General features: G+C 39.0%; 1 protein-coding gene across 2 annotated transcripts; it reads left to right on the top strand.

Moving 5' to 3' along the window:
- The first annotated feature begins 2,497 nt into the window (after positions 1-2,497).
- Positions 2,498-14,037, top strand: LOC137286247 (protein arginine N-methyltransferase 3-like). 2 transcript variants are annotated; one of them, XM_067817981.1, is made up of 12 exons: positions 2,498-2,620; positions 3,588-3,853; positions 5,593-5,695; positions 7,387-7,558; positions 8,190-8,334; positions 8,745-8,932; positions 9,598-9,670; positions 10,866-10,971; positions 11,524-11,711; positions 12,567-12,704; positions 13,474-13,561; positions 13,908-14,037. In XM_067817981.1, the coding sequence occupies exons 1-12, from the start codon at positions 2,521-2,523 to the stop codon at positions 14,015-14,017; spliced, it is 1,677 nt and encodes a 558-aa protein (XP_067674082.1). In that variant the 5' UTR covers positions 2,498-2,520; the 3' UTR covers positions 14,018-14,037. The 2 variants fall into 2 exon arrangements, with proteins under 2 accessions (XP_067674082.1, XP_067674083.1); XM_067817982.1 differs by having other exon boundaries at positions 2,611-3,049.
- The last annotated feature ends 73 nt before the right edge of the window (positions 14,038-14,110 follow it).

Below are 14,110 nucleotides of genomic sequence, written 5' to 3'. Positions count from 1 at the left end.
TACCACTTGCTACCACTAACTGTTATTAGAAATAAATACGTAAGATGTTCTGTCCCTTTCTTGTTTAGACTAAATATGTACATACTTAATGTATACACATAACTCCTTGACATGCCCCAATCTGCAAAATAAAACTATTTTTTTTATTAAAATATATCCTTCTACTTAGAATATACTGTGTAAAACACTTGCATCCATACTAACTGTTTTAAGTGGACCAGTCTCACAACCAACTGAAATACCAAGCACATTTTAGATTGGGATGAGTATTTTCCTATTCAGAAGGAGTCATTTTTGCATACATGTACTACGATATGTCACTGATTTTGTATGCTGGTAGTCACTTACTTTGTACGTCAATTTTCACATTGTACATGCTTCTCCATAAAAATCACCCTCATTAGTCCTTATATCAGCTAACCTCAAATGTAGATGAAAGTGGATCTGAAACACTGGCACAACAGTCTCAGCCTCTTAAATCCACTTTTGAGGTTCTCAGAAGGATTCAAGTATGTTTACCAATCCATTCCAGTTAAGAACATAGTACATATACAGACTCAGAATTAGTTCTTCCAGTTTATTGCAAATCCTGCTTGATCACAGTCTTTGCTTTGCTTCATTTGTAATTTGCATCAAAACTGAATCACTGACAACTGGTTCAGAATTGTCACTCAAATGCCTCTCAGAGAAAGTAATACAGTGGGAGCTGTCTTACTCGGACCCTAGGTAACTCGGTTTCATATATAATTTGGACCGAATTGTTGGTCCCAGCAGAAGTTAACTAAGTTATCATTACATATAGGCTAACTAATTCGGACTTCATGTAACTTGGATTTCGGACTGAAATCACCGCCCTTCAAGGTATAAAAGATGAGGGGTTATTTATTGATGGAATAACAGTTTTGATAATCTACTGATACGCAATAATGTCAGTGATCATCTTTTGCGAATTACCCTGAAAGCACATTAAAAGTAAAAGTACCGTGCATGTGTATCTCCTGGTTAAGGGAGCTAACTCTTGACTATCACCAGTCCAATTCGGACTCCTCTTAATTCAGACACAAAAGTCGGTCCCATTCGAGTCCAAATTAGACAGCTTCCACTGTATCACAATATAGCACAAACTTTGCATCACACTCGACAGGCAAGATCAGCTGTTTAAAGGTTGGTATCAGGATAGTTACATTTTACGCTATCATTGTTTGTACCTGTTGTTTCCAGCTTGTAGGGGAATGTCTTTACTTCACATACTGTACATTAAAGGGATCACAAACTAACCTAAATTATCATTCTGAGAAAAACATAAATATTTGATTAATGACGGTGGCAAGGGCAAATTAGACTTGCTGTTTTTGTTTCTAGCTAAGGCATGGTTAATAACTGCTCGACAAATGGACTTCAGATTGATTGGTTTGGGCACATTACACGTAAATAATGGAGTGAATTCATCTTGATCTCGTTCCATCAACCAAAATGTCACTTTGGAGTCACAGGCTGCGAAAACTGGCACAAGTAGTTCATGTTTTTTCAATTGAAAAGAGCCACACCTGAATTCTTCACAGCCTACTAGCTTCAAAGTTGTTGAACTGAAAAAATACACATTGAAGAAAACATTTGACAAATTGTCTATTACTCTGCAAGAAATGAGAATGGTGTCTCCACTTTGGCAGTATGTCATAGAGCAGTCTTGAAGGAATAGATATCTCAAGTCCTCATCATCACTATCTGAATCTGAAACCGTCGATTTTCCGCCTTCTGTCAGATGGAGCTTTCTGGAACATTGCAGCACATCTTTCTTGACATGAAAATCATACAAACAGAACTTGCATTTAGTGCAGTAGCTATCCAGCAATGCTGTCAGCAATGTGCAAGGGTGCTGTGGATCAAAACACATGAGCTGGAATTTTCGGTCTCTGAAACGGCTCGGTGATGTTCCAATGATAGGATTTACATTTCCTATAGGGGCATGCTCTTGTGCTTTCTTACAAATGAGAAGTTTGGACCATTTCTTTGGGCTGAGTATTGACTGGGGGAGTCTGAGTAGACACACCATTTTGTCCGGACTGAGAAGACATTCTAGGGGTGAGACCGCTGCGGAGTCGCGAAGGAAAAAGTGATGTGTATCTTCGAAAGACGTCGCCTGTTCGGAATCATGGTCAATCAAAACAAATTTTACATAACGTGCTTGCTTGTCGCTGGTGACGTATTGGGCAATAAATATGTCGTCAACACATCCTATGCAAGTCATTTGACCCAACATACGTCCAATCTCAATTTCCCCAGGCAGTGAGAAGAAATGGCAATGTTTATCAACCAAATGTTTCCGTGAAGTTGCAGATTCACAATTGTTTGGGGCCTCGAATTCCCTCAACGCTAACTTTCTCTCATGACAATAGGTGTGAATATTAACGAAACGCCCTTGAACACATTGTGGCTTTGTACCCATAAATATGAAATGACCGTTGTCTTCTTCGGCTGACATTATTTCAAGACTCTCTCGTCTCGAAACTGGCCGTCGATATGTTACACCCGAAGGCTGAACCTTCTGCAGCTGTTCCTCCAGCCTTGACCTTAAAAACATTAAGAACCTTCACCTTGTCAACAACCATGGCTTCCGGTGGTAAGGGAACACGTGTGTCCAAATCAGTGTCAAACATTTACCTGTAGTAGTGTTAATGATTCTTTCAAACATATTTTAGATAAGCTACATTTATGGGTGTAGTATACCTCTGAGTTTCAATATGTAGCATATAATTCGCTCTCTCGTAGATCGTTGCCTTTATGGCATACTTCCACGCCCGTTAGCTCAATTAGAAGGTTATTACATTTGAGATTATTATGATAATGAAATCCTTTGGCATGTACACAAAAGAACTGTCTACAATACCCAATCAAGCTGAAAACAATTATGAAAGAGACCTATATCACAGGACACAGGCGTTCGATCATGTATACTCTTTCCCTCACTTTAGTATATGGGTGACAATTTCGAAATGGTTTCTCATATTCCTACAAGGTTTCTGTATTTATCCCGGCATTGATCATACAGGTACATTAAAGTACCTGTTCTCATTTTCTTGATACCCATTTCTGGTGTCCCCTATTGATATTGCTAGAATACCTAAAAGCGGTGTATAACTTAACTCACTCACTCACTCCTTTTTTATGTATGTTAGGACTCCAACCAACGAGATAGACAACAAACATGAAAAAAGCTATGAATATGTCTTGAATTCAACACTGATCTTAGTCTTTGGTGTTTGTGTAGATTGTTCAAAGGTTTGTAAGTTGTTTAGAAGTAACTAATTGAATCCAATCATTAACATTCAGTAATCACCTTATCTCTTTAATTTATTATAAAGCAGGCAACTCTTTGGCTGTATGTATGTGTTTATGTAAACTATGCCCTGGATTCTTTAGAATTGAGATTTTATGCCATGTCATCATCTTAAATACCTTGATTGTTCCAGAGCCTGAAGAGTGGTAACTTCACTGAAAAAGTGTAATAATTTATTTTAAAAATATGCCATATTTGACTATGTATACATATATACAGAGAAATCAGGTACACTTTAACAAATTGACAGATAATGAAAACACAATGGAGACCAGGTGTCCAGAGTCAGATGAAGAAGAGGAAGATGGTATGTGGGATGATGATGGAGAGGATGAAGGAATGGAGATGCTGAAGGGGCCAGTCAGGTGCTTGTTTTGTGATTGTATCCTCCAAAGTGTTGACGAGGCTTTCTTTCACTGCCGGGACAAGCACCATTTTGATATCCTGCAGATGGCTCGACGCTTCAGCCTTGACTGTATTGGTTACATCAAGATGATCAACTACATCAGAAAACAGGTAAGTGAGGGCTTTCTTATATTCAATCAAGATTAGTCTGAAAACAGAGAGAGAGAGTGATGCAAATCAGACCTCAAATATTTCATTCACAAGTTAATTTGACATTTTCAAGAGTTCCTTTGCCTGTAAAGTAAATGTTATGTCATAGCTAAGAGTTCATGATCCTAGTCTGTGAACACTTTGATGTCTACAGGTCCTAGTACTTTAATCGCCTTGTGGTATACATTGGCACTTTGGTGTCTACAGGTCCTAGCACTTTAATCACCTTGTGGTATACATTGGCACTTTGGTGTCTACAGGTCCTAGCACTTTTATTGCCTTGTGGTATACATTGGCACTTTGGTGTCTACAGGTCCTAGCACTTTAATCGCCTTGTGGTATACATTGGCACTTTGGTGTCTACAGGTCCTAGCACTTTAATCGCCTTGTGGTATACATTGGCACTTTGGTGTCTACAGGTCCTAGTACTTTAATCGCCTTGTGGTATACATTGGCACTTTGATGAGATGCTGCTTGATGAGCCTTTTGTACGTTGCTTGTTTTTAAAGACATGTTTGTTTAATGTTACTGCTCCAGTACTTTAAAGGTCACATGCAGCCAAAAAATCAAACATAATTAAAACACAATTATCTCTTATTCATGACATCTAATATACATTGCTGCTTGTAAAAAAACAAATAACCAAAATTATAAGCGTACAATCACCATTTTAAAGTGCAATATTTTGTACTTCTTTTATTGTACTTGATGCGTCGTTTCAGTATGGATCATATACCGTTGTCAAACAAAATCATATACACTAGAAGAAGTTGTTATCCATAAAGAATATATAAATAGATGGTGGGTTTTGTGAATACATGTTCTCTGAATTTGCGTTTGGTCCAATAAAAAATCATCTCAGTAGAGATGGTGAACTACTGCATGGCTGCAAACTGTCATTCGTCCAAGTACAAAGAAGGACTTGAAACTGGCAAGAGTTTGCACCAGTTTCCGTCAGATCCAGTCATCCGAGAAAAATGGATGTAGTTTGTTTGCAACCCACAGACATAAAAACATGTCATGTGTACAAGTATCACACCTGCTTAATTACATAATGCGGTAGAGACTGGACTTGGGTGCATGAGTCATAAATCAATTTATTTTGTTTATGGCATATATCCTGATAGGTGTTAAGTTCAAACTGCATGTGATAAATGATTGAAACTGTGTATTGCATATTGTCTTCAGCAGACAGGCAAGCAGACATATAGGTGTCAATAAACCAGACATTGAGCTTTTTCTGTGAGCTTTCTTATGTAACGAATAGATTAATTACTTGTTTGTGTACACAACCAAGATTACACTACTGTTCACGACCTCATACTCATGCGTCCTGTTTCAAGCTCCGCGAACCTATTCACTGTGCATGCATTATGTTATGAGCGCAGCACAGCGCAGCTGGTGAAACCACTTTTTCCCCCATCATTGGGGGAAATCTAGTGAATCGTTTGAACTCTGATTTCACGGGCTTTCTTTTTCATCACGTTTTTTTTCAACTTTATAGGTTGAATTGGCATTTTTGAAGATTTGTTTTGGTAAGTGCCTAGCGAAAGGTATCAGAATCAGCAAAGTTTTTATGTTGCATGTGACTTTTAAGAACTCTGTGCAGTTTAGCAGCTTGTGCGCCTGTTATTTCCAAATTTCAGTGTAATATAAGCATGATCGTATTTGAATGACCTGTTAATGTCATGTGTTTACAGAAGCCAAGTCCATCTTCTCTGAGCAGTTTGACAGTGCCTGTCCCATGGGCCAGTGATGACTTCATGCAACCATCAGATCCTGGTGATCTGTTGTTACAGTATGGTAGGTAGTCCTAGAAATGACTGTGTCCAGTGATGAGATTGGCCAGGAAAAGTCCCCTGAAATCATGACCTACTCATGTCAAGATGAGGGCCTTCAAAGTCAACTACTTGTGATAACCTGATTCACCAATGAATGTTCGCTTTGCAAATTTACACAACTTTTAGATACACATGTGTAGGTACATATTTTGGTTTTGTTCACAAACAGTCATTTTTACTGAATTTAGTCCTAGCTGCCTTTCACAGAATGAAATGCAAGGTCTGATTCCATTATTACTGACTATCAAATAAAGTAAAACCCATGTCAGATAAAAATTATTTCTAGTCTGGATGTTTTCCCACAGCCAGTGTCTAAGTTAAAAGACTCTGTGAAGGTGTAGGGTAGAATAGGCCTTCAGGCCTCCATGCTTGTCATAAAAGGTGACTATGCTTGTATGGTGCGACTAATGGGATCGGGTGGTCAGACTCGCTGACTTGGCTGACATATGTCATCGGTTCCCAATTGTGCAGGTCGATGCTCATGTTGTTGATCACTGGATTGTCTGGTCCAGACTCGATTATTTACAGACCGCCGCCATACAGCTGGAATATTACTGAGTGCAGCGTAAACCTCAACTCTCACTCACTCCAAGTTAAATACAAGGTTTATCAAATGGAGATAGTTGCCTTCCTATTAAGCTATATTTTGTAAATGACAGCTTCAATTTTTACACTTTAGTGATGTTTCAAAGCTTATGAAGAGTGAACAGCAAGCATAATGCTTGTAAAAACAAACAGGTATTTGAAGTTATGTTACACGTTACATACATGTGAGATAAATATGTTACATGTGAGATAAACACATTACATGTGAGATGAACGGGTTTAAACCATGCAGGAGGTATAGAGCTATGATTAAAGTCAGCTGTATTCAATGGAGTTGTCATCCATGCAGTTCCTCTGAATCTTACCCAAGTTCTACATTGTAAGTGAAGAAGTAGCTGATTTTCAGGTAAAATACATGTAGTCCAGAACGGTCTATTTTCATCCTGGACAGTCAAATTTCAAGAGTAGCCTGTGTGGTTGTGAGGTAGATTTGTTTTACGTCTAACATCTTGGAATGATGTTATTGTGTTTCAGCAGCATCCCACTGCGGATTCAGACTATGATTCTTTCAATTCTGATCTTGATTGTGAAGCAGCAAGTGCAACACATTTGCAGTTTCTAAACCAGGCCATGCAGCTTAGCCTTAACATTACAATACAAGCAGCAAAGTATTCAGAAACCAGATTTCTTCCTTGTTGTCTGTTGTTGAAAACCGGATAGGCAAGTTGGCATCCATACTGGTAATTTGTTAAAGTTACTAGACCGGCTATCTGGCTTGGGATTTGGGGAGTCTTAAACACTGGTATTAGTTTTTATTTCAAGGATGTTCATTGAAATTTTTCTATCATTGATAAACTGTTGTGTTCTTGAGAATAGTGACATAATATATAGATACTAAGGATATTCAGTACAATAATTGTCCTCCACAAACATCCTGTAATAAAAGACTGGTCCAGTAATGTGTTTTATTCTATGAGAGAGCTCACTAACAAATCTCAGTCTCATACCAAATCTGAGTTTTGATACAGTTAAAATGATAAAACATATTGAGCAAGATTTACGGTGAAACATTAATGCATTGAGGAAGAGTGATCCTGTTTTTTACAGACATAGAGTCCCTGGACACCGGTGATACACAGTTTGCTGCAGACCAAAGGGAGACAACCTCAGCCACAAGCAGCACTGCAGAGCTTGAACAGAGAGCTGCAACAGCTGAGGTTCGGGCCACACAGGCACAGGAGGAACTTAAAAGAGCTGTTGCTGATTTGGAGAAAGTTAGGTCTGTTGCACAGGAAGGATTAATTGATTAAAAGACAAACTCAAATATAGCAGATTTTTAAGTCTGGGGACATGAGTGTGCTTTGATAGTTGAATTTCTGAAAGATAAGACAAGCGTATTGGTTTTGAGATTTCTCATTAGTGGACTGACAAAGTTGGACCTGATGTCAAGTTACAAAATATGTATGCTATCAGTGAATGAATTGGATGTAATGCTGCATTGTATTACTTTGTCGTAGATGTTTAACACTTTGGTGAAATGCTTAAGTATGGGTATTGTGCTGTCAAACATAGAACCATAGTTTGAGCAAACCAGGAATGAAGCCATTTGACTACCAGTTCCTGGAGTGCTCAAGGCATGTAACTCTGCTTAGCTTTAGATGACTTAGCCATCTAAAGTAGGAAGGTTGTGAAAGATACAAGTTGCCTCTTCGGCTTCTTGCATGTCAGTCAGTTCTGATACTCAAGAGATGTAATTATGCTTAGCTTTAGATGACTGTGCCAACCTTATCAGTAAAGTGCAGTGGTTGTGAAAGTTGCATGTATCCATTTCAGTCAGTTCTGTTGGAAGATATGAGCTTGTGGGTAAAATCTCATTGGTTCAGTTATTAATACATCACAAACTATTGCAGGTCTTTTATGAAGACTTTAATGTCAACTGAACCAGAGGTGAAGGTCACACACACAGCCCCCTCTATACAGAGTCTGAAGGCAGATGAAGATGAGGCATACTTCTCCTCATACTCTCACTTTGGGATTCATCAGGAGATGTTGAAGGTTGGCACAGGGAGAAGCGGAGGGAGTCATTGTTAATTTTGATGTGTGGATCAGTTATACACAGTTTTGATACTGATAACAGTTGTTTGTTAACTCCAGTTTTGTGGACATATGATAGTTTTTAAACAACGTTTTCAGTAATGGCTATGAAACTAGCCAATGGCAGATATTGTCAGGAAAAGAGTTTCACTAGCATAAACTGTATGAATAGTTAATTAACTATCTGATTTTGAGTTGTTTTTCAATTGATTGATTGCACATGGAGACAAATGGACTGTAACATGTTGGATTTTCCCACCTGTGTAATGTTTCTGGAGCAGTTCTTCCTGTCCTTCATTGAAACATTGATCGGCTGATGGAGGCTCACTCATGCACGAACAAACGAAGAAGTGTCAGATTTTGTTTTTCAGGACAAGGTACGCACTGAGAGCTATCGTGACTTAATGCTGAAGAACAAAGACTTGTTTGCTGACAAAGTTGTCCTGGACGTGGGATGTGGGACAGGAATCTTGTCCATGTTTGCCGCACAGGCTGGCGCCAGACGTGTCATTGGTGTCGACCAATCAGAAATAATTTATCAAGCTATGGACATAGTTAGGTATTGGTGATGATATTGATCTCAGCTGTCATGTCCATATATCACGTAGCAACCCCTGTTTCTGTATTTTGTTGTCTGTGATGTCATTAAACAAGTGGACGTGAATCGGACTGTCGCACATGCTTACCTTGTTTTACTTCTCATATGTATCTGAATAAAATGGATAGTAAGGAAATTATTACACTTGAGCATGTGTGCCATATGGTTTATACAAAACTTGTACAAAATTATATGTTTCCCACACTCTTGCTTATGCACTACAAAATTTCACACTTGTTCTGTACAAGTCGTACGATACGCTTGCTCATATAGTAACCTCTGTCTACATGTTTACATCATTCTTAACAGTGTTATCCTGTTCTGGTTTATGATTCTGATTTGTGAGAACAGTTTTAAGTTAAACAGCACAAACATGATCAGTTTGTCCTTTGAAATAAGCATGTACATATTGGACATAATCTGATAGATAATTTTTGATAAAGGCTCAGATATATATCGTAAGAAACAGTTGATCCTCATGCCGTTCCTCTTGAAAGACTCATAGAATGTTACTAGAGTAAAATGGATTGAAAACAAGGAACAATTTTGTTTTGAAAAAAAACCATTTGTACCAAGCTATTTATATCAGTGTCTTATGTACACATCATTTTTTTCATCAATTTTAGGGAGAATGGTCTCAGTGATAAGGTGACCTTGTTGAAAGGGAGACTTGAAGACGTGAAGCTGCCAGTAGACAAGGTGTGTAGGATGCTAGTAGCAGGATCAAAAACATCTTGACTGTGTTGTAGAAGTATTTTGACTGTGTTGTGGATGTATTTTGACTGGTGTAGAATTTTTACTTTGATTTTGTTCTAGAAGTATTTTGACTGTGGTATAGAAAGATTTGTCTGTGGTGTAGAAGTATTCTGACTGTGGTGTAGAAGTATTTTGACTGTGGTGTAGAAGTATTTTGACTGTAGGGTGGAAGCATTTTCACTGTGGTGTAGAAGTATTTTGACTGTGGGCTGGGAGTAATTTGACTGTGGTGTAGAAGTATTTTGACTGTGGGGTTGAAGCATTTTCACGGTGGTGTAAAAGTATTTTGACTGTGGTGTAGAAGTATTTTGACTTTGGGGTTGAAGCATTTTGACTGTGGTGTAGAAGTATTTTGACTGTGGTGTAGAAGTATTTTGACTGTGGGGTGGGAGCAATTTGACTGTGGTGTGGAAGTATTTTGACTGTGGTGTAGAAGTGTTTTGACTGTGGGGTTGAAGCATTTTCACGGTGGTGTAGAAGTATTTTGACTGTGGTGTAGAAGTATTTTGACTGTGGGGTAGAAGCATTTTGACTGTGGTGTAGAAGTATTTTGACTTTGGGGTTGAAGTATTTTGACTGGTGTAGAAGTATTTTGACTGTAGGGTGGAAGCATTTTGACTGAAAGTATTTTGACCGTGGTGTAGAAGTATTTTGACTGTGGGATGGGAGCAATTTGACTGTGATGTAGAAGTGTTTTGACTGTGGGGTTGAAGCATTTTGACGGTGGTGTAGAAGTATTTTGACTGTGGTGTAGAAGTATTTTGACTGTGGTGTAGAAGTATTGTGACTGTGGGGTAGAAGCATTTTGACAGTGGTGTAGAAGTATTTTGACTGTGGGGTTGAAGCATTTTGACTGTGGTGTAGAAGTATTTTGACTGTGGTGTAGAAGTATTTTGACTGTGGGATGGAAGTATTTTGACAGTGGTGTGGAAGAGTACCATGGGCTTTTAGCTAGAAACAACAGTTTGGAATTTTACAGAAACAAGACACCCTGAAGTTTCTGTTAAGGTCTGTTAAGTACAGCTGCCGAAAGGGTAATAACATGTGTCAAATTATGACAATTTATTTCTCAGTGGTTACTGTAATCATGATGGCTGAAAGACACCTGATGTTAATGTGAGTAATGCTTTGTTGTCAGGTGGATATCATAGTCTCAGAGTGGATGGGATACTTCCTGTTGTTTGAGTCCATGCTGGATTCAGTGCTGCACGCAAGAGACATGTATCTGAAGGAGGACGGAATTGGTTAGTGCATTTGGATGTTCATGCTTACATTTGCCCTTCCTTATGACTATCAGATTGTTGTCTTCACTAAAACAGATCTTAATATTCCCTACCTCTGGCCATCTCGGGATCCAAAGATTGTGTAACTGATTCTTAATGTCATGCAGCCCAGGCAGGGTTAAAACAGAAGACATTAGAATTGACTGTTTGCTGTCAAAAGAATCATCTATGAGATAAAACATTTGAAGGGGCAGGTAACATCCATTGCCAGTCGGAAGTACAGCCCCACAGTCTCCATCATATGTTGGAAATTTCCTTTTTTCGATTTTAAGATTTGAAATCAAGAAGTTTGTTAAATGTCTTTTAAAGCATGGTCTGAAATGAAAGTCACCAAGTTCAAACTGTTCCCAAAAAGTTCAAGAGAGTGCTTTTTGACTGGGTTGTGTTGATTTCCAGGTCCTTTGTTGTTCAAAGTTCATACAAGAACATTCAGATGTGACCTCTAATGGATGCCCTCAGATATGTATGTGCCAATAGTACTAAGGCATGATCCTCACACTTCCCGTGTTTCAGTGTTTCCTGACCGATGTACAATATCCCTCATTGGGTCAGGTGACCTTGACTTACATAGCCGACACATCACTTTCTGGGATGATGTGTATGGTTTCAAGATGTCCTGTATGAAGGCAGAAGTGATACATGAGGCCATTGTGGAACTGGTAGAAGATAGTGGAAGTATCACAGAGGCATGTGTTGTCAAGGTGAGAGAGTCCTGCTGGCTATACCATGTGTAGGACTACAGCTGCTGTATATGATGGTGTATTACTGTGAGACAACTGGCATTATCTTACCTCACACATGAACGTCGCTTTCCAATTGGCTAAGCGCTATGCTATTATTCTCAATGTACCCTGCTTACAGGCAGTGTATTATTTTCAGTGTACACCACTGGGAATTCCGAACTCTTCTGGTGCTTCATGGTAGTACTTCTTTGCATCTAATAACATTGAATCATGCATCAAGCATGGAAATTACCAATGGAAGAGAGATCACTCTAAATCTGTACCTTGTGACATCTGCGAAATGGCAATTCGCCTCGCGTTGAACAGAAGTGCTTCAAACAGTTCAAAATTAAAATTCAAGTGTTCTTTAAGATAAATACATTGTTTGTTGGTCCCTCGGGTCCATGGGCTCATGGACCCTCGAGGTTTGTTTATGTTCTCCTCGCCCTGCGGGCTCACCCAGTGAACAACTTACAGTGTATACATACGACAATGTCTCATCAGAACTAAGATGGTTGTTTCAACTTCTCACTCAAAGTCCTACCTTAGAACCATTGATACATGTTCAAATTCTTCATTTCCTTGAGCAGGATTGGTGGAGTAGCATACTGGTTACATCATGGTGAAGGCCTGGGTTCGAGTCCCCACATGGGTACAATGTATGAAGCCCATTTCTGGTTGTGCCCCCCACAATTGTTGATGTAATTGTGTTACGGTCTCTTCAAAATATAATACTTTTTGATGAGATTGAGTATATTACATGTGTATGCCTATTGATGAAACCATGGTGACATCATTTTTCAACTCTAATTTTTCCAACTTTACCTGACACAGGAGCTGGATGCATGTAGATGTCGCCTTGATGACCTCCAGTTTGAGGCGCCATTTTGTCTGAACTGCACACGCAATGGATGCCTGTCTGCTATAGTTGGCTACTTTGACATCTTCTTTGAGAAGGGATGTAATACAAAGGTGAGTGTCAGGCCACTGTTCCCTTGTTGTATTGTGATAGTGTTTAACATAAATGAGAGTTGTCATAGGTGATAAAACGATAACAAGTCCTTCCTTGATTCAAGGTATGAGGCATTTTTTCATCGCCTTATAGGAAATGTACATATTATGGTTTATCTGTCAACAGCAGGGATAATGAGGGTTACATGGCAGATGTACTTGCAAAAGCTGCAGCTGAATGCTTTCTACGAATTGTCCCAGTTTCAATATTTGGGCTAAATAAGATGTCTCACTTGGATAAGTTGTTATGAAAATATTATTATGGAACCTGAGCATTTCTACATTTCAAATAGACATCAGTAAACAATTGCTCTCTCAGTTACTGCACTTATTGAGTATGAAATGTGTCAAATCAATAATGACATGTACTTATACCCATACTGAACTAAAATTAAATTATCTTTGTCGGCAACCATGTAGTTTTTAAAGCAGGATTAATTTGGTGACAGCAACATCCTTATGACTTCTACCCAAGTGTTGATTAGACAGCTTTGATTACTGTATAAACACATATCCGGGTGGCTCATTTCATACTGATATCCAGAAGTGACAGCTGCTGGATTGCAGAGCTTCTAATAAATAATGGTAAGTGTACTAGCCATGGATGGGACTGACATTTTTCCTGGTGTTGACAACTTGCCTGACTGGACAGCTGCCGGTTTTAACAGCTTCCAGTGTATTTGTTTTGACTGTATTTGTATTTGTAAGTGTTGGTTGTGATGCGTTCCAGGTTAGCTTCTCCACATCGCCGGGGTGTCCGGCCACACACTGGAAGCAGACCGTTTTTCTCCTGGACAAACCCAGGACTGTCCAGAAAGGTGAGGTGGAAGTGTGCATGTGAATCTCCGAGTCTGAGTATGTATATGTGCCTCAATGTATACACTATAAGGATAGAACATGTTTTGTTTACCAGTGAGATAGTTTGAAAGATAAGACAAGATTTATGACATCTTCAAGAATTTAATACAAGGGTGATATCCTGGGAATAAATGTCATGGTTGGTTTATGCATGGCATGACTTCACTGGGTGTTATAAATCTTATAACATGCTATCATTGTTTACATGGCTTAGGTCATGCAGAGTGGATTCTGCTGACTGGCTAAGCAACATTCACTGTCTCCCTTGCTTCCAGCCTCACTCACTCTCACACTTGATGTTCGCAGGGGAGAAGTTAGAGGGGAAGATCATCTGTAGGAAGAACCGCAAGGACCCACGGAGTCTCGTCATTACAATTGAACTGGCAGGTCTCACACACAGGTATATCATGGAATAAACCATTTATCTTATCACCAAGACTAGAGTTGTTATTTCCTTGATATTTAAAGATGAAAGTTTACCTTGGTTGTGCTTGATGCCATTTAGCAAG

The sequence above is a fragment of the Haliotis asinina genome, chromosome 6, assembly GCF_037392515.1.
Source record: "Haliotis asinina isolate JCU_RB_2024 chromosome 6, JCU_Hal_asi_v2, whole genome shotgun sequence".
Classification (NCBI taxonomy): domain Eukaryota; kingdom Metazoa; phylum Mollusca; class Gastropoda; order Lepetellida; family Haliotidae; genus Haliotis; species Haliotis asinina.
The sequence above is the reverse complement of the archived record's forward strand: the minus strand, read 5'-3'. Positions and strand labels throughout refer to the sequence as shown.

What these genes read in the sequence shown, in the direction of transcription:
- LOC137286247 (XM_067817982.1), top strand. Translation starts at nt 2,839, where the DNA reads ATGATAATGAAATCCTTTGGCATGTACACAAAAGAACTGTCTACAATA. An exon ending in CAGAGGCATGTGTTGTCAAG is followed by an intron (nt 11,712 to 12,566) that starts GTGAGAGAGTCC and finishes TACCTGACACAG; the next exon opens with GAGCTGGATGCATGTAGATG. An exon ending in AGAAGGGATGTAATACAAAG is followed by an intron (nt 12,705 to 13,473) that starts GTGAGTGTCAGG and finishes GATGCGTTCCAG; the next exon opens with GTTAGCTTCTCCACATCGCC.